This window comes from Trachemys scripta, chromosome 21 (genome assembly GCF_013100865.1).
Source record: "Trachemys scripta elegans isolate TJP31775 chromosome 21, CAS_Tse_1.0, whole genome shotgun sequence".
Classification (NCBI taxonomy): domain Eukaryota; kingdom Metazoa; phylum Chordata; order Testudines; family Emydidae; genus Trachemys; species Trachemys scripta.
The window spans coordinates 11,875,491-11,899,431 of NC_048318.1; the positions used below are offsets into that span (position 1 = coordinate 11,875,491).

Here is a 23,941-nt window from a genome sequence, read left to right on the forward strand (position 1 = left end):
GCTCACCTTTTCTATCCTCTCTCTTCTCCACCTTGTGTCTGCCTGTCTGCTACAAACAGGAGACGTGAATACCCTTCACACAACAGGACTGACAGCAAAATTAACTCCTTCTTTTTCATCCAAGGTCATTAATAAAAAATGGGAGACACTGCCTCCCAAAGCAGAGCGACAAACACTTTTTGATTAAGTTTGTTTCACATAATAACTTAATTTCAGTGTCAGTATAAATGTTTGTTTTGATTTCTTGAGTTTGGTCAATAAACTTTCAAAAGAATCTTTTAGGAGGAAAGCTTTTGGGTGCTTGCCAAGAAACAGAGTAAACCTCTGTAGAAATTCCCCCAAACCTTTGTATCACTCTTATAAATGTCGGACAGTGAAAGAGTTTCGGACACCTTTAACTCTTTTGACCCTTGAGATTAATACAATAGCTCCTTCGGACAGAGACCTGGTCCTTTTCCTTGACCATTAAAACACCTGACTCATTTTGGGCTCTGCATAAATCATAATACTGTCTTGCAGAAATCAGATGATGAGGATAGCAGTACTTGGCTCTTTTACCATGCTTATTACCTCCATGGTGCTTTAACAACCTTAACTAATTCATAAGACAAAGCTCTGTGGCTTCCGGAAACTGGAGGAGACTCACTGTATTGATTGTCTTCCTGGAATTTAAATCAGGTGCTTAACATTTAGATTTATAAAATGTACACCATAGAAAGAATAATCTGCTTGGCTCTGGTTGTGCATGTCTCCAGGTTTATTCACTGGTCAAGGTTTATTCACTATTGCTGTAAAAGCAAAACACATCCCTTCCCCCCATAACCCCAGAAAAATAAAAGCTTGTAATGAGGAGGGAAATTGTACCAGAGAGGCAGACTTGTCAGGGATTGATTCAGAAATCACTGGGTGAAATCCTGCAGCCTGTATTATGGAGGAGGTCCGAATAGATAATCATAATGGTCCCTTCTGGCCTTCAGTTGTATGAACCTATGAGTTCAACATATCAGGACCCAAGAAATCTTCCATATTTTTCTCACATTTAAACGCAGTGCTGCTTTCTGGCACGATGCGTTTCCTATCGCACATGAGTGCGTTGGTACTGAGAGCGAACGGTTTAGTGGTATATTATTCCAATCCTACCTGTTCAGGATAATTAGTTTAGTAGATTATTGTTACATGTACAGCAAGTGGTTTTTTGATATATTACTCAGTAGCACTTGGCAGAGATAACGGCTTAAGAGCCATCCGTGCTAGACAGATTGTCCACTCAGTCTAGACAAATTGAACTAATTTTCATCCAGAGTTTATACACTGTCGTACTCTAGGCTCATGTGTTTTAATGTATCTGTGGCCCAAATCCTGCAATCGGTCCATGCAAGGGGGCCTTTATGATCATTGAAGTCAAAAGTTACTCAGCATGGGTATGAGGCTCCATCTGCGTAGATCAGATCGTAGCCTTGGGACCTTCGTTTGTCCTTCCATGACCAACACTGGCCCAAGCCATGTGTAATGCACATCTATTTTTTAAAAGCTTACCTCTAAAAAGAATATACCGAAGTTAGACGCTAGAGCAGGTTCCCCTTAAGGATGAGGCTCCTGGGTGTTTCCATGTCATCCTGCCTGAGACTAACCCAACCAGAGGCAGTGCTGAATTTCAAGGGAGAGAGGCATTTCTCTGAGGCATGCCTGAGATCAGTGCACACAGCCCCTTGGTGGCGCTACTGCTGCACGGAAGTGCAGCTGTGGGAGAATCTCCCCAGCTGCATAGCCGAGAGAGGAGAATTCCATCACTGCATGGTTTAGTTTAGTTTGCGTTTTGGTTGGAGCAGCTGCCTGGTGTCAGGGCTTTGGGGTGGCTTCAGGTACAACACAGGAGAGGGAGCTGTCATGCAGGAGAGAGGGCGAAGGGGAAAGTTTTGGCAATACAGAGAGGCATGGTCAGTAACAACGGGAGCAAGCCAGTGAACCAGTTTCCGCTCTTGGTCACCGTGGCCTAGATCTGGAGTGACTCTCCTGACGTCAGTGGATCGATGCCACTGAGAGATCAGTGCCTGGCCCTGGATATCACCAGCCCATCTAGTCAGGGGTGGGTTGGTTCTTGAATCACTCCGTGTACCTACCTGTGTCTCCACTGCATTAATGATTCTAGTGAGCACTCTATGGCTATTACCTTGTTGCCCAGCCTGGGCCTGAGAGAGCAGGAACTGAGGAACTGATTGCATAGGACCGGGCACCAGTACAAGCTGCTGCAGGGTGTGAAGAGAACTCATATCCTAACGAAGAAACAATGCAGATCAGATGCATCTGTCCTGCACACAGTACTCACCCCTCTCCCCAATTCCTTCCCTGCTGTAAGTAACACTTGACCCCTCCCCCCCCGCTACCCTCCCTGCCCCCATTTCTGCCTTCAACCACAATAGACTGCAACTCAGGTAACCTCAGCGCCCCCCCCCCCCACACACACACACACACCTGAGCGCCACAGAACTAGAGCTGCTCCCATATTTTTCACCCAAACCTTTTTCAACACTGGCTTTTTGCTTAAATGTTTTTTTTTCCTTTTTTTGTCAAAAAAGCAAACTCCCAAACTATCAATTTCTCCCTTTTTTGTCTATTGACATTTTTCAGTTTAAAAGTGAAACATTTTGATTTTCAGTTGCCAAAAAAAAATCAAACAACAATTAAAAAAAATCACTGGGGAAGGGGGAACGTTTCAGGTTTTTGACAACAACTCAGAAAATGTCAGAAAAAAAATAAATAAAAATAAAACAAACAAACAAAAAGTTCAATTTTGCATGGAAACCAAATCCTCATTTCCCAACTGGATCTCTAGAGAATCTGGGAAGGAGCGAGGCCCAGGGCTGTGTTAAGTATGTCCACCTGATCCTAAGAGGTGTTCTTGCTTGATGCTGCCTGGGCAGGTGAGAACTCCCAGCCCCGCACTCAGGGCTCTGACTGAGGAAAGAGGAGGCAAAAATCTTTGTAGTTCCTACCAACTCCTCAATCACAACATTTCCTGATTATACCACCATGGGTCCCAGCTCTGACTCCTTGTGTGACTTTACAGACAAGAGGCTTGACTTGGGGTGGAATTCACAAGGTCTGTTCACCAGCTAAGCCCATAAGGGTCAGATAACCAAGTCCTTGGCACCCACAGTTGGGGTCAGAATTTCAAAGGAGCTCAGAAGCCAACGAGCACCCAGTGTGATGAGCTCTAAAATCTGGCCCCTGTTTTGAAGCATTGTGGGACCATAAGTGGTGCCTACGCCTTGGGCTAGGGCTCTGCTCAGCGGTGAATTTCACCCTTTCATCTTAGGTGCAAACATAAGGGAAGAGATTTTAAAAGGCACAAATAGCATTTGGGCCTCTAACTCCCATTGGAAGTTAATGGGAGTTAGGCGCCTAACTGCTATTTGGGCCTTCGAAAAATCTCCCCCAAGGAACACATTTCGTCTCTGGTGTAACTCGACCAAAGTCAGTTGAGTGACCCTAAGGATGAACCTGGCCTTCGCAAAGCAAATTGAATCAGGATTCACAGTGTCTGACTCTGGAAGCCTTCTCCATTGCCATACGAGCACCTCTTTAAAGTGGCTTTCAAGCAATGAGTGCTCCAGAACCAGCGCCCCAAAGGACTCCTGGAGTTCTTGAGGCTGCTAAGCCACTTACCCCGGCGATTTGGCTTCCAGGCATCATTGATGATCCTGGTCCTAGGTGGCCTGATCTGGGCTGTACCGGAGATTGCAAGGAATCACTGAGGTCTTCTGTTTTAATCTGCGTGGGAGAGGAGACCAGTTGTATCAGCAGGAAGCATGAATAGATGATGTGGAGTCAGAGAAAGGTGGAAGATTCGGGAAGTTAGCAAGCTTGGAGTTTGGGGCACCTGGGGAAGATCCTTTCTATTGTACCTGTGCTTGGCATCCCACCAACAGTGAAGTCTAGTAATGAGAGTCAGGACTCCTGGGTTCCATCCCTGGCTCTGCAGCAACGTCTGTGCATTTGGACAAGTCACTTACCCACTCTGCTTCAGTGTCCCCACCTGCAAAGTGGGCATAAGTCTACTGACCCACTTCGCCAAGGGGAGGGGTGAGCTGTCCTTAATTAAAAGCCCTCTAATTAAAGCATTTAAGTCCCGCTGACTTCAATGCTGCTTCGAGTCAAGCACATGCTTAAGTGGTCTGCTGAACCAAGGCCCTGAAACATTTTGTGGCTCTTGGAAGAAAAGCACCAGGAAGCAAAGTCTTATAACAGGCAATGCATAGAAATTGGTGGGGTGGCTAAGTCGCTAATCCCCTTTCTAGGGGCTGCTTCAGCTGCACTCCACTGCATTTTTGGCTACAGGGCATCTCCCTGCAGAGGTGGCTATGAGGGTGCAGGGAACAGAGAAGAGAAGAACAGGTGGTGGTACGATTAAAGCACAATAAAACCAGCACCATTTAGGAGTGGCTGCCAGCTTTGAAAGTTCACCAGTCCCGGCACTAAATCTACTTGCCCGCACTTCACCACTGGTGATAATGGGCAAACAAATGCTATTTGACTTGCCTAGCAAAGGAAAACAGTGATTGGCCAGCATTTTGAACACCGTATTGGAGTCACCCCCGGAACCTCTTGCCCTACTCTGAAGTCCAGGCAAGACTCAAATCTAGATTTCTAAGACAGGAAAAATTCACCAGGGGTCAGAACTGGAGCTTTGAGTTTGTTCCGTTCTTTGGTCTCCAAGTTACTTTTAATTCTTTCTGCTCCAAAACAAGGCAAAACCCATTGTTGCTTGTTGCATTGGGTGTAATTTGTCACTGGGACCTGGCGCCTCCGTGGGATGGACAATAGGATTTTGGAGAACAAAGGAATGCTCACACATAACCGTGGCAGGCTGAATGGAATAGGTGCAACATCAGGTTAGGGTCTTGCTCATCCTCAACTGGGAGGACTGTATCCTGCATTTGTAGGGAGCAGAGAGAACTTTTTGGCCTCATCGAATAGGTCTTTTCTTGAAATGGAGCCAAGTGGCAAAATTCTGATCCAAAGGCAAACCTTCCCCAAGCTTGAGGGTGCTTGGATCTGGGGTTCTAGTTTGGGTCCTTTCAAGTGACTGTCCTGATCCAGGTCTAGTTTTTCCCCAATGGCATGAAAACCCTGTGCTTTGGCTCGGGGTTGTGGACTCTCTCTTAGAATCTGGGATGGATCTTGCTACCAGCGGTAGTTAATGACACAATCCAGGATCACTGAAAAAAACAAAACTTTTTCATTCTCTGGTATCCTGAGATGCTAGTGCAGAGAGTGAGTAATATAGCCTCCTACCAGCAGAGAGAGACAAGCAATGTAGGTTTTCCCACAAACAACGAGCAAAGCATGCATTTTTCAGTCGAGATGGGCTTTTGTTACAGATGGAGGAAAAACAACCAAGAAAGAACAAATATAAGAGTCTCCATGAGGAAGAGAGAGAGAGAAAACACAATCTCTCTCACTCTGAATTGAAGCACAGAAATGAAGCTGCCCCCGTCAAGATTAATTTACACATTTAAAGGTGTAGTACACAAAAAACAGAATGACGACATCTCTTTTCGGTAACATGCTATAGCTATGCATAAAGCTTACTGCGCAATATTAACCCCTTCCAAAGACAGCTGAGAATTCTAGTTCTTCCCCACCTCTCAGGAGGGAGTGATCTTCTACTAGACAGATGGTAAAAACTTTTGATCACTACCAATCTGGGCAGTGTTTGACTGGTGACCATTAAATGAAAGGCCCTATGGAACACATCATTTCCTCTCCTCTGAGCCCGCCACTCCACTTCAACCCTTTCACCCTCTCCAAGTTCTTTCCCTCCTGAAGATAGATTTACCAGAAACAACCACATATATAAAAAAAAAATTACTCCTACTTGCAATTGTTACAATTAAAGATCCAGCAAATTGGCAAGTGATTCATGTGTCTGTTGCTCACGTGACTCAAGATTCCGAATCCAATCAGCCACCGAAAGAAAAGTGACCATGCCCACACAAAGACCGAGGTGCTTTCTCCTGCCTGATCCTGATCGGAGCTGAGCGTTCAAGAACCACAAGCCATTTCCAAACTGAAATCAATTTTTACAGCTGCCAAACGGAATGATTTGGAAGCGTTCCAGGAAGAAAAGGGTGTGTCGCCGCATCCCAACATCACATAACGTGAGATCAAGAGGTGGGTTTGGCAAAAAAACAAAACAAAACAACCAACAACAACTGATTCCCAATTTAGAAAACAACATCACCAACAGCTTGTCCCCCACTTCCTGGAATTCGCCAGCTTTCTCCAGAGAAGATGGGAGGGACCCTGGGTGTAATTAACCAACTCTTCTCCATTGCACCTTATTTCATTGGTGTTAGACTCAAATTTACTCCATCCCTCCCCTGCATACTGGCTGCTTCCTATCTGTTTACTACTGTATTTTTGGGATGTATCCAAGTCACAAAGTTTGGGGTGTTTATGCAGATCCTTCCAACTTTGGAAGGAAAAACTTCCAGAGAAAACTTTACAGGATTTCTAATCCCAAGCATTCAAGAACTGCAAGTCAGGCTGATATCACAGATTTTTTAAAATAATATCCCCCCCCCCCCTTTCTGGTTTCTGAGTGCACTAGGTCATGTTTTCAAGCCTTTTCACCAGACCAAGAGGGTCAGAATTTCACCTTTTTTTTAAAAAGCAGAGATTCTCATATAATCACCTGACTCCAGAAGCTAGGACTTTCTGAAAAAACAGCAACTATAAGGAGACCCATGATAAAAGTCAGTGTCTCAGCTCTTGTGATTTTAAGCCAGAGAGCAAAATGAAGGTCAGATTGTGCTGAGTTTCTCTGGGGTCTTTGTATGGAGGTCAAGGTAGACTGGGACAAGTGAACAGAAAGGTGGCAGGGAGACGGTAGGTTTCCTCCTCTCCTATGTAAAATTCAGGGAAATGATGCAATCTGCCTTGGTAAAAATGCAATTGCAGATTGCACAGCAAACTATTAGGAATATACTCACTGTGCACCGACCCAGGAAGAGACCCTGCAGGGGGATGAAACAAAATGACGTGCCACAAACAACAAATATTATTGATATATAGATCATGCACACTGGGAGGAGGGACTAGAACTCATACCTTCATCTCCAAAACCACAGGTATCTACCAATTGAGCTAAAGGGGATCTCCTAAAGCTAGTGAAATAGTAGGGCAATTATCCTCTTGGTGATCCACTAGAGGAGGACATAAATACACCACATGAAGCTACTGCATTAAAGGATTACTAGGGTGCAGGAAAGGAATTGCTCCTGCAAATCTAATCTAGATGTTCTCCCTATCTTTACATAGTTTGGTTTGGGACCTCTGACCCCAAGTAAAAATCAAATGGAGAGCAAGCTGGTGTAAAGGAAGTCCCTTCCCTCATTGGCTGGTTGGTCCCTTCACTAGTTGGCTGGTGGGTCTGCTCACTCTGACAGCCAATTGATGGGTTTCTTACCCAATCCTGGTGGAAAAAAAACCCCCATAAACAAAACAAAAAACGAATTGTGGGTGATGGAAAATGATCAAAGCTGTTCGGCTCACTTGCGTAATCCATTGGTGGAAGATATTACATAAACATTTCACAAGACAGAGAATTATGGCGAGAACATCTCCCAACCTGCCTGCAATTACTGCACAAACTCTTCCTTACCAGTAGAGAGAAGGTTAAAAAAAAAGAAAAGAAAAAGAGAGCACATCTGTTTTGTAACAGATCTATAAACATTTGGCAAAGGCTCACCTCATGAAAACATCCTGGAGACATCCTGCAAGCTGTGAAAGACCAAGCTCACGCAAGGCGGTTAGAAAAAAGCATGCTAGCAGCTCAGATGTTACAGTGATGAAGGCCATGTCAGTAATAGGTAGATGGATAAATAGGTAGGCAGGCAGACCGGCCCCACATTTGGTCTTATAAACTGCATGTTACATTTCCATAGGGTGAACGCAAAACCCACTGTCCGCCTTCTTGTCAAAGAAAGTCACCTCCTCTTCCTCAACATTTCTGATGCAATGTGATTGCCCTCCCATCCCCCTCTTGGCAATGTGGGTTTATATTTACCAATAGCGAGGAACCCTTTAAGGGGTGGGTTTGACAGAGCACCCTCCCAAATCTGGATGCTTCTCCTAACCACCCAGACTCGAGTTTCACCCTAGACTGCATGTGTGTAGCCAAGCACACCGCATATTACACGTACACTACACATTAGGCAAAATGGTAGTCAGGTAGCTGAGAATGTTTTGGGAGGATCCACCTCAGGGTGCTGTGAGTGATCACACATTTATTATGTAGCTTAAATTTAGACTGTAAGCTCTCTGAGACACTGACCTCTTCTAGTTATCTAGCCCACAATGCTGTTGCATCTCAGCAACTCACAATCATTAATAAATTTATCCTCACAAGACCCCACTGGAGGTAAAGTTGCGTTATTATTCCCATTTAACAGATGGTGAACTGAGGCACAAAGAACTGAAGGGGCAGATGTTAATTCCCTCATTCACACAGAGTAGTACCTCCCTCCACAGATGGCCTCACTGAAATCACTCACAGAGTAAAGTGCTACTAAACCCGAGTAAGGTGTGAGAACCTGACCTTGAGTGAGTTGGCTATGGTCACGGAGGGAGTTTGTGACAGAGATAGGAATCAAACACAGAACTGGGGGAGGGATAGCTCAGTGGTTTGAGCATTGGCCTGCTAAACCCAGGGTTGTGAGTTCAATCCTTGAGAGGGCCACTTGGGGAATCTGGGGCAAAATCAGTACTTGGTCCTGCTAGTGAAGTCAGGGGGCTGGACTCAATGACCTTTCAAGGTCCCTTCCAGTTCTAGGAGATGGGATATCTCCATTAATTAAAATTAACGCCCCGGGGTGCTGCTTTAACCATAAGACCACCCTTCATGCCTTGCCTGTTATGTGTTTGTCTGTGAAGTACCTAGCACCTTTATAGGCACTATGAAGTATAAATAATAGCAATAATATCCCCATACACTATTCTCAATTAACAGATGTCAAGAAGTCAGGAACATAACATACATTCAGTGCAAATCCCCCACTCTCAAACTCTACATGTGTCCATGTTATGGGTTGGTAGGAGGTTTAGGAGCAGGATTTGCAAAGGCTTTCAGCACAATGCAGCATTCACAGTTAGGCCATTACTGAATGCTTTGGAAAAACCCATCCTAAAAGTCAGGACATTTCTGAGTTATAGTTTCCTTCTCAACCATAATGCACCCACATTGCACCTCTGTGTTATTTTTGTTTTATTAAGCTGGGCCTAATCTAATATTGCTTACAGCACAAGATCAAACCCATGCTGTTAATAGTTATGCCTTAATATGCAGCTATCTCATGGGGCTGTGGGAATCAAAACTTTAAATACACAAAAGTTACACCTTAAAATGTGTTACGCGTAACTTTTCATTAACACACATTTTTGTATGGAATTTCCTTAGTGTTGTTTTGAACAGGAAAAAAAATAAGGAAAAGAAGTCGTCCCCTCAAAGCAATGAATTACATACATCAAAACAAACATGTGTAGCACAGGCCAATACAAATGTGGGAAGAGGCAGAAGGAAGGAAAGGAAAAAAACCAAAAAGGAAGGGGAAAAATAAACAAAAAAGAGCAAATGAAAAACGAACAGTTTGAATGACTGTGTTGACTTCAGTAGCTGCTCAGGCAGATGTAATTGTGCACAATCACTAAATTAAAGGGTATTGTGTTTATTTCAATGTACCGTATCCCCAGATACACAGGGGCTCGTGAGTGCCTTTATCTGGAGATGTGTATTTGGAGAGCACAGATTTGGCAACGGATGAACTGTGCATAGCCAGGATATTCTTTACAACTGATTCTAAGTTATTTTATATCTTGGCCAATATTGCTTGGAGTTAGCCCAGCTGCTTTCTCCACCAAAATCCACAGACATACTAAGCCAGTGGTTTATCAAATGAAGCCAGTTGAGTTGACCGAGCAGCAGGAGACTCAGAGATGTGTAGAAAACCATACGCTGAAATATTACATTTTGATTTGTACTGTGTACTCCTCACGGAACCCTGGCGACCTATTCCTTCCTGGCCTTCCCCTCTCCCCAGTCACCCAAAATCCAACCACCCAGAGCCAAGCTTATCTTCATTTCTTGCCCTGCGGCCTGGGTCTCCTTCCACCGTGCAGCACTGCCCTCCCCCCTCCACTCCCTGTCCTTTCTCAAATTCAGGCTCTCCCTCTTCAAAGCTCTCCAGAACTCCACCCCTGCCCACATCTTTGCTTTTCTCTCCTCTGCCCCCTTCCTGGGCGGTGTCCCTGATGCTCTCCTGATGAATCCCTTTGATCTATTTCACCCACTACAGACCTCTTCCATGCTACGCTGCACACTTGAAAGGACTGCTCCCATTGAAGTCAGTGGCAAAACTCCCCCATTGATCTCAATGGGGCCAGGCTTGGTGCTTTAACATTTCCCGAGAGAGTCCTCATTCCAGGGACCATTCTGGCTGGGATGACCCTCCTCTGTTTGTTGTGTATAATGCCTCCTGGGCCCCAGGGCTGCCAATCAGGGTAGGGACCATCTAAAGTGCCACCCGCTGTGCAGCACTGATGTCCGCAAATCAATCATCCAGGCCGTGGGCAGAACGGCGCCGGCTTGGCATCTGTGTAATGAGCTGTGAGAACCAGGTTTAGCCACCCCCACGACTGCAAGGCGCCTCGTGCCATGTCCCACATGAGAAGGAAATTATCCTGGCATCAACAAGAACCTGGGACTGCGGATGGCCTAGTCCCGGTTCAACCGTGTTCCGTGATTGGCTCAGGCTAGTTTTGACATCGCTGGGAGGACTCCTGTCCCAACGCCAGAAGGAATGGGGACATGGGAACAGCAGCCAAAGGGACTGTTTTAAATACATACAAGGAAGATAATTAAAGCAAGATCAGCTCTACCTTACAATGTCATTTCTCTTTGCATTTCGGGGGCGGGGACTTTAGTGCAGACTAATGATCTGGGTGAAACCTGATTAGAGGAGGGAGCTTGGAGCCAGTGCTCCTGGGACCTACTTCCAAATTGGCCACTGACTTCACTTGGCTAAATCACCGTGCGACAAATTTTCCATGGAAGCTTGTTGCTTTCATTGGTTTGGGTGTCCAACTGGAGCCAATCCCCGGGCCTGATTTCCAAAAGGTGCCAGACACGTGTGGCTCCCACTGATTTCACAGGGAGTTCCGGCTGCCTGGCACCTCTGAAATATCAGGTCTGTCGTCGGGCATCCCAAATTAGAGGCCTTGTTTGAAAACTGGCGCCTGCCCCCTTTGTGCCTCGACTTGCCTTCTGAAAAATGGGTGCAGCACCCCTCCTTCCCAGGGTGCTGAGAGGCCTTTAATTAATTAAACACTTGCCGATGTGTCGAGATCTTCAGATAAAAGGCCCTAGAGAAATGCAAAGCTGTGTTATTACTGGTGACGATTGTGTTAGGAGTCAGCACAGCTATTTCTGTGCATTTTGGTTCATCCAACTCAGGGCATTAGAAAGAGGCTGGCAATCTAAATAGCCCCTAGATAAGTGTCCTCTGCGCCTGAGCTTAGCTTTTACTGTGCAAACAACTGGTATGTCCCAGCAAACAGCTTTCTAAAGCCAGGCCAGCCCACTACAAGCTTGGAAAAATATTTACTCAAGGATTACAGGAGTCCACTGGAGAAAGGAATTTGCATGCGCTCTGCAAATTCACCTGCTGGTGAATGGAGAGGGATTGGACTCTTGCTAATGTGTGTTGTGTGTGTAGCAGCAGCAGCTCCTGAAAAGCTGGGTCCTGCTCAGAGTGCCTGGGACAGGAGTGGCCCTATAGAAGATACCCAGAAATGGAGTCTTCCCTGGGGTAGCCTGAGACTGGAGACTAGGTGCCACTGAATGGGTTTGGATAGAGTAAGAAGTGACTGGAAGCTTTCTGAAGGTTTAAGGGTTTGGTCAGTGGGATATTGGGTCTTTGGGTAACTGGTTTAGATCCAGCTCAAGTCAAAAAGGACCATAAGTTGTTACCAGTGGTTTGATGGGTCTCATTCCAGCCACAAGTGGACAATATGTCCATGTCCCCCAAACCACTTCCACAGTGAACGTCCTTCTTGGCTGTCTCAGCAGAGGCACCAAGAAGAATGAGGGGCCACCTAGACCAATGTCCTGTCTCACTGCTGGTGGCGATGGGGTACCCCTAGGACAGGACTGCATCAAATTAGCAGGCAGCGGTTGTGGGGCCAGCAAATGGGGTTGGGGTTGCATTGCCATGGCCTATTCTGCAGCTGCTGACTGAGGCAAAGTCTATACTACAGGTGCCACAGCGACACCGCTACGGTGCCATTAGAACGGCTATCCTGGGTCTGACCCATGGGCCATCTAGGCCAGTATCCAGTCTCTGAAAGTGGCCAGTGCCCAGTGCCCCAGAGGGAATGAACAGTGCAAAACAGGCCTGATGTTCACCAGCTCTACAGTTCTGCCTCTTACATGCCAATGATGTTATACAGTAGATTCAGGTTGCAAAAGAGCATTTGCTTTAGCGCCTCTGGTTCTGGCCAAGGGACCAAATCAGAGACTATGAGTAGCTACCATCAGCTTCAGCAGACGGCTTGCACCCTGAAGGCAGAGACTTGGTGACTATGCTGGGAACAGCTGCAGTGAGAAAAGGCTATTCTCTTGGGAATTCTGGCCAGGCTAAAAACCCTGCACCTACGACATGAATGGTCCAATTTTGAAGACTTGTTTGTGGCCTGGGGAGTTTCAACAAACAACTTACATTTTAGGGGCTGATACAGATTATTGGAAGTTCACCATGAAGGACACCTTCCACACAAGAGGATCAGCACTTTGTTCCATCCTGGAGGTTGAGCTTGGGCCAGAATCACTCCTAGGCAAGGATGAGCCATGTGCCTCGTTCTCCTGTACTTCCTCCCCTGGCAAAACACCCACAGACGCATATGGGAGTGGTGGCAAGAAAGAATATGGAAGGGTGGGCAGTAAGCATCCCATGGACAGCCAGAAGGAGAAGTGGGACCCCCTTGGGGGGGGGGGGAAATGGGTTGGGAAAAAAGCAAAAAGGTGATTCTAGCACTTCCTCTACCAACATGAAAGACTAACAGTGGTTTGGGAAAGAGGACCCTCTACACACATGACCTACACCAAACCCTGTCATGTGTAGAAATGAAAGAGGACCAGGGCCGGCGCAACCCATTAGGTGACCTAGGTGGTCGCCTAGGGCGCTACAATTTGAGGGGCGGCGACCGTGGCGGTATTTCGGCAGCGGGACCTTCCACCTCCCCTGTGGGGGGGCAGCATTTCTGGGCGGGACCTTCCGCCGCCTAGGGCGGCAGAAAAGCTGGCGGCGCTCTTGAAGAGGACAATACCTAAAGCCAGATCTTTCTCTGGATCCTTTCCCCAATGGGTTGCATTTTGTAGGAGAACCAGCCAACAGATACAGGTCAGTGTTAGAAGCACAAGTACAGGGAAAGTTGGGGAAACTTGAAAGGGGAAGGGACAGCCTGGCGTTCAGCTCATATTCTGTCTGTTAATACAGATGTGGAGAGTACAGCTGGTTTCGAGCCAACGAGGTTGTTTTCCAAAGTGGTCCCAAGAGAGGCAACGCAAAACTAAGTCCGGGGGTGACACTTCAGGGCAAGGAGGGAGAAGAGAAAGTGAAATCTGAGCTGACACCTGGAGGGAAGAGGAAAACAGGATGCGAACTGACACCAGACAGGAGGGCAAATCGGGGAGGGGATGGAAATCTGGAGGGCAGAGTGAAACCTGAGCTCAGCTGATACCCGCAGGGGAGAGCAAAGGAGGAACTGAAATAGCATGTGGGGAGTACATGGTATTGGGTGGTGAAGGGGGAGAGAGATAAAGTGAAATGAAACAGGATGAGAACTGCTCCCTAAGGGAGGGAAGCGCAGGTCTAGCAAAATTATTATTAATAATAATAAAATGCTTAGCACCTTGCACCTTCAAAGAGATTTATGGGAGGAAGGAGATTCATCTGGTTAGATAGCAGGGCTCTGAGTCACGAGATCTAAGTTCATTTCCCAGCTTTGCCACAGACTCTCTGTATAACCTTGGGCCTGATATTCATGACTGCCACTAGTTTCAACGGCACCTCTGAAAAAAAATCAGTCTCTCTGTGCCTCAGTTTCCTCATCTGTGAAATGGGGGTAATACTCCCTTCTATCTTTCAGGGGTGTCCCGGGGCTACACTAGCCAGCAAAGTGCGGTCAGCTCCTTGGATGGAAGGTACTACGCAAGGGCAAAGCATTATTAGTGATTTTTTTTTTTTAAAAAGGCCACCAGGAATTTCAGGTCTCAGGTGGAATTAGCCCAGCCTGCCACGTCAGTAACAATGTTATCTGCAGTGTTGTCCTCGCTGTGTTGGTTCCAGGATATTAGACAGGCAAGGTGGGTGAGGTCAGATCTTTTATCGGGCCAGCTTCTATTGATGAAGCGTCTTGTCTTTCACCAACAGAAGCTGTCCCGATAAAAGACATGACCTCACCCACCTTGTGTATCTAATGTCAATAACATCTTGCAGAACATCAGCTCCGAAATCCTTCCCGTTAGAAAAATCAGTGCAAGACCCACCCGTTTCCCTCAATGGCACCTGATTGGAGACTCACCTAAATCTCTACAATCTAAGTTCCCCTGACAGGGCTGGCATGTGAAATCTCTCTCCCCCCCCCCCCCCCCGCAAATATGAAGCACCACTCCCAGATCAAGCTGCCATCTGAAAGACTAGAACTTTGATAATGGTGAAATTCACCCCTGTGCAGAGAGCTGTTTGCCCTAGTTTGAGGGGATAAGTGGAATTTAAGTAGCACACAGGCCTTCTGCACAAGGGTGAATTTCACACTAGAGGAGCCTTTGCTTTAGAAACTATGGGAGGGCTTTTCAAAAGTGCTCCGTGCTAGCCTCTCTCTGCTCCTGCAGAGGTCATGGGATGTTTTACCATTGTCTTCCATTGGGAGCAGAGTTAGACCAATCCCGAGTGCTTTGGAAAATGCAACCCATCATCATCATGGCCTCAGTCAGCCTGGCCTAGTGGACAAGAGTACGGGACTGGGATTTAGGAGACCTGGGATCTATTCTCAGCCCTACCACTGGCCTGCTCGGTGACTTTGGGCAAGTCACTTCCCTTCCTGTGCCTCAGTTTCCCCATCTGTAAAATGGGGCTGGTGACACTGCCCTCCCTTTGTAAAATACTTTGATATCTACTAACGAAAAGTGCGAGGTATGAGCTAATTATTATTGTTAGGTCTTTTTACCCTTTGGCTGTCAGTGGTTGCTACCCTCCCAATGCTACCGTTCCAAGCTATCCCCTCCTTCCAGGCTCTTCCTTCCTCAAATCAGGAGTGTATCATCAATATTACAGGGGAGAACGTAAACCAACAGCAGAGCTCTCAGTTATTCCCAGCCCTGGATTTCCAGTGCCTTCTGGTGCCTGCCGCATGTCTGTCATTTACATTGCAATCTCCTTGGGCAGGGATAGTGTTTATATTTGTACAGCGCCAAACCCATTATTAGTACTAAACATGTGACATCTTATCTGCAGGAATTGTCTACTCGGATGAAAGGAAACCAACATCACACTCCCTGATACTTCTATACCGTCTCCACACTGCTGTATCAATAGACGTTCCAACCTTAGCTCCATTCAGTCTCCTGCCACCCCATCAAGAGACCCTAAACTTGCCTTGAAAGGTCCCTTGGCTCCCTCTGCTGGGAGAAGGGGGAAACTGAGTCTCCTTTCTGTTCAGGGACCTGTGTGTCACCCCTCTACCAAGCAGATATTGGGGTCCTGCAGGTCACCTTCCCAGTGAATGAGAAATCAGTGATGTGGAGTCTGGTACATTCCTGGTGTAACATAATATCTACAGAGTGTATTACATATGTATATAGCCTAACGCTATATACTACATTTACACGGTACATACCAGTCCTTGAACAGAGGTGGGTCAAAGTGGCATGCAGGCAATCCCCACTCGCAGTCTACACCCCAGTACCCTGTTCCCAGAAAGCAATTTTGTCCCAAGAATTGACTCTAGTCAGAAAGATTAAGTCAGAGAGAAAATTCTCTTGCTGTTTGCAACAGCTCCCCTGCAAAGTCTTCATCACAAAATTAACAATACAGCATTTATTTAAAGACTGAACATTGCCTGAACACTAAGAGCTTGCAAGACTATGCGTAACAGCACTATCTGGGGACTCCCGCCACAACATATGCATGGAAAAACTCCCCCAAGTGTCCATGGGCTTTGGATCAGACCCTTTGCAGGTGTATCTGTTTGGCTTTGTGCCAAGCAAATTGAGTCCAAACCCAGTTAGTTTGAGAAAGAAGCCATGTTTGCTGAATCACCCAGTTCCCTCACTGACACACTTTGGGAGACATCCCACACCCCAGGGAGAAAGTTTATTGCTTCCTGTTTCCCTGGATGTAAACAGGAAGTGGTTTCCCTGGATGTAAACAGGAAGCAACCAGCGTTAGACTCTTCAACCAAAAAGCCAAACCAAACAGGCAAAGCAGGGGCGCCTGTCTCTCTTTCTCTCCTCACGCCATATATAAACACACATGAAAAACTACGTTGAAAGGATGTGATTCAGGTTGTGACGTTAAGGGCTCAAAAGTTAGGAATTAAGGCTGCCCAAGAGAGGAGATCAGAAGTTTTAGATGATGTGAGATTTCTCATCTCCAGAAATGATAAGCACCCAGAGCTCCAGAGGAAGACCGGAGCACAGCAGCTGTTAAAATTACCCGAAGATGTGTTTAGATCCAGATTTCTTCAGCTCAAATTCAAAATCCTGAACAATGGACTAAGAGCTTAAGTAAAAACAAAATCAAAACCAACCATCCCCCTCCCAAAAAAGCCACCATCTGATTTTTTCATGGATACTGGCAACAGAGACACCATTTTAGGGGCTGACCAAATGCCCATTGAAGTCAATGGAAAGACTCCCACTGACTTCGGTGGCCATTGGATTAGTCAGTCATAGAATATCAGGGTTGGAAGGGACCTCAGGAGGTCATCTAGTCCAACCCCCTGCTCAAAGCAGGACCAATCCCCAGACAGATTTTTACCCCAATTCCCTAAATGCCCCCCCAAAGAATTGAACTCACAATCCTGGGTTTAGCAGGCCAATGTTCAAACCACTGAGCTATCCCTCCCCCTCCAGCTAACATCTAGGTGGGACTGGACAAAAATGTCACATAACGTTGGCCCTCCAGTTCCAAACTGGAGTAAGTTATGGATGGAGCCTGAACAGAGACAATCACAGAAGTTACAGATGAAGCAACACTTGGCCTTGCTCTCATTGGGTTTGTCTGCACCAGAGAAGTACTTCAACTGTACATAACAACTGTGGCTACCACAAATCAGCACATCTACATGTAACAATGCTGTTGGCTGGGCTGTCACTGGGACTGAACTCAGGTTCTAAAAGCACAAGCCGCTACCTAGTGAGATAAAGGACTTACAAATTCTGCACATGTTCTAGGAGGGACACAGAGCCACGCTTCGTTAGCATGTGTTACAAACATCTGCTATTCACGCACATATATAGATAGCTGGTTGTTACCAGGGCCGGCTCCAGGCACCAGCAGAGCAAGCATGTGCCTGGGGCGACACATGCTAAGGGACGGCATTCCGTCCGTTCTTGGGGCGGCAGAGTCCGGGAAGCTTTTTTTTTTTTTGCGCTTTGGCAGTTCGGGCGGCGGCAGTCCGAGCGGTTTTATTTCTTTTTTTTTTTTTTTTTTTTTTTTTTTTAAAGCTTGGGGCGGCAAAAATGGTAGAGCCGGCCCTGGTTGTTACCACACTGGACTCTACCAGGTTAGCAGACGTGACTAATGTCAAAACCTACTATAGGTGCTGGAATTAGGGGTACTGCCGCACCCCCTGGCTTGAAGTAGTTTCCATCATACACATTGGTTCAACAGCTCTCAGCACCTCCACTATCCAAATTGTTCCAGCTCCACTGTTTGCAACTGACTTCTACTGGGGGAAGGATCAAACCTATTACGCCGGACACTTTGCTGTTGTGGGCTTGTTTCCTACTGTATATTGTTGTGGCAAGTGTTTGTGCTTCTCTGAGAGACGAAGAAGACAAGCAACTGTTCCACAATAAAATGGGATGGAGAGATTAATGAAAGCATTGATGATGCATACCTGTCCAACATTCTGATAGATGCCCATCATATTGGAAGGAGTATACATGGAAAGTGATGACCTGATGTTTAATCCCCCCCCCCCCCCCCCCCCCCCAGTCATTACAAAGAAATCCTGTCTAGATGGCTTGGCCAGCACTGGGGAAACAGCCCATTGCTGAGTCTGCATTTCTGATGTAAATCATTCAGTGTAGTAGGGCCCAATCCTATGATGTCCAGAGCAGCCTCTGGGTCTGATCCAAAGTCTGGTGAAATCAATGAGAGTCTTTCCATTGACTTCAAGTGGCTTTAGATCCGGCACAACGTACGTTCGCTGCCTATTTCTATCTCAATGGAATTTTCCCTTACGACGAGTTCTGAGCCACTCAGGTGATCCCTTTGGCTCACAGAAGTTCCCTGCCATCAGTTCTGGAGTCCACAGAGTTGGAGCCACAAGGCTTTTTTGTTTTTAGTGTGGTTTTCCAATGGAAGATAACTGAGCGTGTCAAGACACCTTTGATGGGGAGGGACTGATCCACCCAAGCCCAGATGAGCCAAGGCAAACAAACAGATAAATGGCCCACTCACACCTTCTCAGATGGAAACCACCAGGGCAAACCCTGAGGGGCAGAGAGTGCAGTGGGAAAGGGGAAGGACCAGAACAGCCTGTCCATCACCAGGGTGATGAATTTGCACATATGCAACATCTGCTCAGATCCCTAATGACAGCCCTGAGATAGCCCCAGCCTCTTATGGCTTTCCCCTCCCCAACCCTATGGCTAGAGGCCAGCGCTAACTCACAAATCTGCCGCCTCCCACATCTGTCTCTAGGCTTCCACCTCCTTTGGGCTCTGAGGATCTGATCCAGAGACCACAGAAGTCAGTGTAGGAGTCTCTCTCATTGACTTCAATGAGCTTTGGAGAAGGCCCTACAGCATTTTAGGAGCTGGGATCTACAGTGTAAGAAGTGCTGACTCTATCTGCCTCACCTGAGGGTTTTGACCTGGGACTCAAGATTCGGGGGGATTTCTCAACATGGTCTTCAAAAATCTCTGGACAATCAGAGATGCCATGGCTGCAGATGCTAGGGCTGTCGATTAATCACAGTTAACTCATGTGATTAACTCAAAAAAAGTAATCGTGATTAATTGCACTGTTAAACAATAAATGCCAATTGAAATTTATTTAATATTTTTGATGTTTTTCTACATTTTCAAATATACTGATTTCTATTACAACACAGAATTCAACGTGTACAGAGCTCACTTTATATTATTTTTTATTATAAGTGTTTGCACTGTAAAAATGATAAACAGAATAGTATTTTTCAATTCACCTCATACAAGTACTGTAATGCAATCTCTTTATCATGAAAGTGTAGCTTACAAATGTAGCTGTTTTTGTTATATGCCTGCACTCGAAAACATGTAAAATTTTAGACCCTAAAGTCCATTAAGTCCTACTTCTTGTTCAGCCAATCACTAAGACAAACAACTTTGTTTACATTTATGGGAGATACTGCTGCCCGCTTCTTGTTTTCAATGTCGTCTGAAAGTGAGAACAGGCGTTTGCATGGCACTTTTGTAGCTGGCATTGCAAGGTATTTACATGCCAGACATGCTAAACATTCGTATGCCCCTTCATGCTTCAGCCACCATTCCAGAAGACATGCTTCCATGCTGATGATACTCGTTAAAAAAGTAATGTGTTAATCATGGATGGTGGGTGAAACTTCCCCTGGGGGAGGCGAGCGCCTTGTCCTGCCTCTTCTGTCCATGGCCCCGCCCATGCTCCATCCCTTCTCCGCCCCAGGCCCTGCCCCTGCCCCATCCCCCCGCTGACTCGCCGCCCCCCCCTTCCCCCCCCCCCAGTAAAGTCCCCCCTCCACTGACCTCCTCCCCCACCCGCAACCTGCTGCTTGCCTCCTCACCCTGCTGGTGATCTCCCTCCCCGCCGTGAGACCCTGCCCGTTTTCACCTTAAAGCACTAATAACATTCCCTAAGGGAACTGAACAGGCAACAGCTATAGATCAATTGCCAGATGGATTCTCCTCTGCATGGTAGGGAGTTTGATCGGTGTATACTGTATATAGAGAGTCGTGGCTTTTCACGCCACCTGCGCCAAATTGAAGCCTAATCTCTCCTTTTGAAAAAGCCTTTGTCATTGACAGCCTGCATTATGGCAGTAGTTTAATCACCTCCTTACACACAATTCCCTGCCAGACTCCTTTACTTAAACTGGGTTTGAATAAAACGCCTAGATCAAGAATTTGGAAACGGTTTTTAACCCCAAATAACACATTTTGTTACAATAGAAAAGCCAGCTGAATGTGGCCAAAGGGAAAGGCTTCCTGGCCGTTGGCAAATGCCTGTTAAATGGCTTCATTACCACTTTAATGGCCCTTTAACAGTTTCAGTGATTGGCTACAAGATCTCTGGAAGGCTTTTTCACCGGTGTAAAAGTTATTCAGGGATCCCCTCCCTATGCCTCCTCACTCCCCTGCCTGCCACTCGCATCCACACACACACACACACACACACACAATGTGGATGGGGAATGAGGAGGAGAGAAGCTGCAGGCAGCTGTGGGGACCTCCAAAAGGGGAGTGGAGGAGCAGAGAGGAAGAAGACTTATCAGGTAGCAGCAGGAGTCCCTGGGAGCCTCGAGGAAGGGTCAGAGCAGGGAGTGGAAGAGGCGGGGCGGGGGGGTCACCACAGCCCTGGTGTGGGGCGGCAGGGACAGCTGCACTAGGAGAGGCACTGCCTCCCCTTGCCTATTATATCGGCCACACGTGGCGTTAATTAAATTTGCGACTGAACTCCTTGGGGGAGAATTGTACGTCCCCTGCTCTGTTTTACCCGCATTCTGCCGCATATTTCATGTTATAGCAGTCTCGGATGGGGACCCAGCACATGTTGTTTGTTTTAAGAACACTTGCTCTGCAGATTTGACCAAACGGAAAGAAGGTAGCAATGTGAGATTTCTCAGGATAGCTACAGCACTCAACCCAAGGCTTAAGCACCCAAAATCTGAGAGGGACGAGGGGTGGAGCTAGGGTGACCAGACAGCAAGTATGAAAAATAGGGACGGGGGTGGGGTTAATAGGAGCCTATATAGGAAAAAGACCCCAAAAATCAGGACGGTCTCTATAAAATCAGGACATCTGGTCACCCTAGGTGGAGCATGCTTTCAGACGACTTAAAAAAGTAACACTCCGATGTGGAAACTACAGAACCCAAACCACCAAAGAAGAAAATCAACCTTCTGCTGGTGGCATCTGACTCAGATTGTGAAAATGAACATGAGTCGGTCTGCTCTGCTTTGGATCGTTATCCAACAGAACCCGTCATCAGTTTGGATGCATGTCCTCTGGAATGGTGGTTGAAGCATGAAAGGACATATGAATCTTTAATGCATCTTTCACGTAAATATCTTGGGACGCCAGTTACAACAGTGCTATGCGAACACTGTTCTCACTTTCAGGTGACATTGTAAACAAGAAGTGGGCAGCAATATCTCCTGCAAATTGTAACCAAACTTATTTGTCTAAGCGATTGGCTGAAGTAGGACTGAGTGGACTTGTAGGCTCTAAAGTTTGACATTGTTTTATTTTTGAATGCAGTTTTTGTGTGTGTATATAATTCTACATTTGTAAGTTCAGTTTTCATGATAAAGAGATTGCGCTACCGTGCTTGTATTAGGTGAACTGAAAAACACGATTTCTTTTGTTTTTTACAGTGCAAATATTTGTAATAAAAAATAAATATAAAGTGAGAACTGTACACTTTGTATTCTGTGTTGTAATTGAAATCTATATATTTGAAAAGGTAGAAAACATCCAAAAATATTTAAATAAATGGTATTTTATTACTAACAGCACGATTAATCGCGATTAATTTTTTTAATCGCTTGACAGCCCTAGCAGATACCACAACCAGGAACCTAACATTGATTACAATACAGTGGCAGGGAAGAGTCCAGGGGAGGGGGCAAAGGAGACAGTTCTTGAGACCCACTCCTGTCCAGATTCATTCACTTGTATCTGGAAATAGATCTTTTAAAATATCAGGGCAGTCTATGTTTGTCTGATGTTCCTGCCCCCTGCTATCTTGCAAAGGGAAATCTGCAGGGGAATCTGTGGCTTTTCAGCTCCCCATCCCAGGAAAATAATACTGTTGACCCAGACACAGCCAGAACTCAAACCACCCTCACCAAGCCTGTCCCTCACACTCAGGTGCATCGGCCCCGTGCACCCAGACACGTATGCTCTGGGCGGAGGGCGACAACGTCACACACAATAGAACGTTTGTGGCACCCTGGAGCCGAGGCTGGATTCTCCCTCAATGGAACGAAAATCCCTTTCATAGCATGATTAAAAAAAAAAAAGTTCACGTGGATTTAAACAAAATCTTAAATCAACAAATGGACTATGGACTAGAAAGGCCAACACAGAGAAGCAGCATCAGTCATTCTGACCCACGAAGGACAGTTCCTGGGGACCCAACGAGATCAGCAAATGCAATGACCTGCCTTGCAAAAGGAGAGGAATGTTTGGTAGATCTTACCTGTCTGTTAAAGTCGAGCCCATTTCGTTCATTTCCTACAACAGAGAAGAACAAGAATGAACCTTGGTGTTGCTATACCGCCTAGACCCCCCACCAGGCCTCATTGCGCTCAGCCCTGTACAAACATACATGAAGACCCGCTCCTTTCCCCGACAAGCACACCGTTCAGTGCAGGACAAGATGCAACAAGTGAGCCTGAAAAACGAAGGCAGGGAGATGGGGCGGCAGGATGGAGGCAATGAAAATAAGACCAGGCAGTTACAAAGGTGGCTGTTGTGCAACTCAATGGTTTCCGAAGGTACCAAATCTTTACTGAAATAAAGAGAACCAGCTTTCCCCGGGTGATGCCCCCACTGTGCTGTCACGGGGGAGCTCAGCAGAGGTGGGGTTTGGAGCAAGCAGCATCCTTAGAGGTTACTGAGGGAGGGTGTTCCCTAATCCCTGGCTTTCCGACAACTAGACAACAAGCGCAGAGAAGCTGTGGGAGAGGCTGGCAAACAGGTGATGAGGCGGTTCACCTGCAATTCTTGAGGGAATTTGTGGCCCTGAGTAATTACAGGAGATCTAAGGGAATGGAAGGTGCTGTGGGGTTGTGCTAAAAAAGGCGACTCCTTGATTCAAAGGCAGCTAGGCAAAAGCAAGGGGAATCAGACAGGATCCAACCCGAAGATACAGCACCGGCCTTCACTCATTTCCCTTGGATGATCAACATCTTACCCGCTCCTCACCCAAATCCCTGAGTTCATTGGAACTTGGACTCCAAACCTGGACGTGAATTTTCAGCCATTCTCTACAACGGCTTGAGCCAAACCTCCCAGAGCAGAATCCCAAACATTAGAGAGTTCAGGTCCTGGATCCAAATTCTCCAACAAAGGCTCATGTCTAATCCATAGGTGCCGCCATTCTCAGCTTCACACCTTCCTCCTCCTGCGCTTTCCCTCCAAACACAGGCAGCTGTGTCTGCCTAGCCACTACCCATCCCTTTCTGTTCTGTTCCTTCAAGGTCTTTACAGGCTCTTGGACTCAGTTATCTCACTATAAAAGACACTAGCTGGGAGGGAGGGTTAGTTTTTACAAAACATCTGGGCTTGGATTTGCAAAAGGAGCCTAAGGGGATTAGGCACCCAATGGGAATGTCAATGGGCATTGGGTGTCTAACTCCTTTTGGCTCCTTTGAAAATAAGTTTGAGGTTAGGCAAAAAAAAAAAGTAATCTTT

At 46.5% G+C, this 23,941-nt stretch overlaps 1 protein-coding gene across 1 annotated transcript in view; it reads right to left on the bottom strand.

Annotated features, from left to right (window-relative positions):
- Positions 1–23,941, bottom strand: part of POU2F3 (POU class 2 homeobox 3) — a 59,856-nt gene that overhangs the window by 16,091 nt on the left and 19,824 nt on the right. Inside the window, exons 4-6 of the mRNA XM_034754649.1 lie at positions 22,725–22,759; positions 3,667–3,771; positions 2,171–2,273 (exon numbers count right to left, since the gene is read on the bottom strand). Coding sequence (XP_034610540.1) covers positions 2,171–2,273; positions 3,667–3,771; positions 22,725–22,759 — 243 coding nt within the window. The remainder of the gene's footprint in view (positions 1–2,170; positions 2,274–3,666; positions 3,772–22,724; positions 22,760–23,941) is intronic.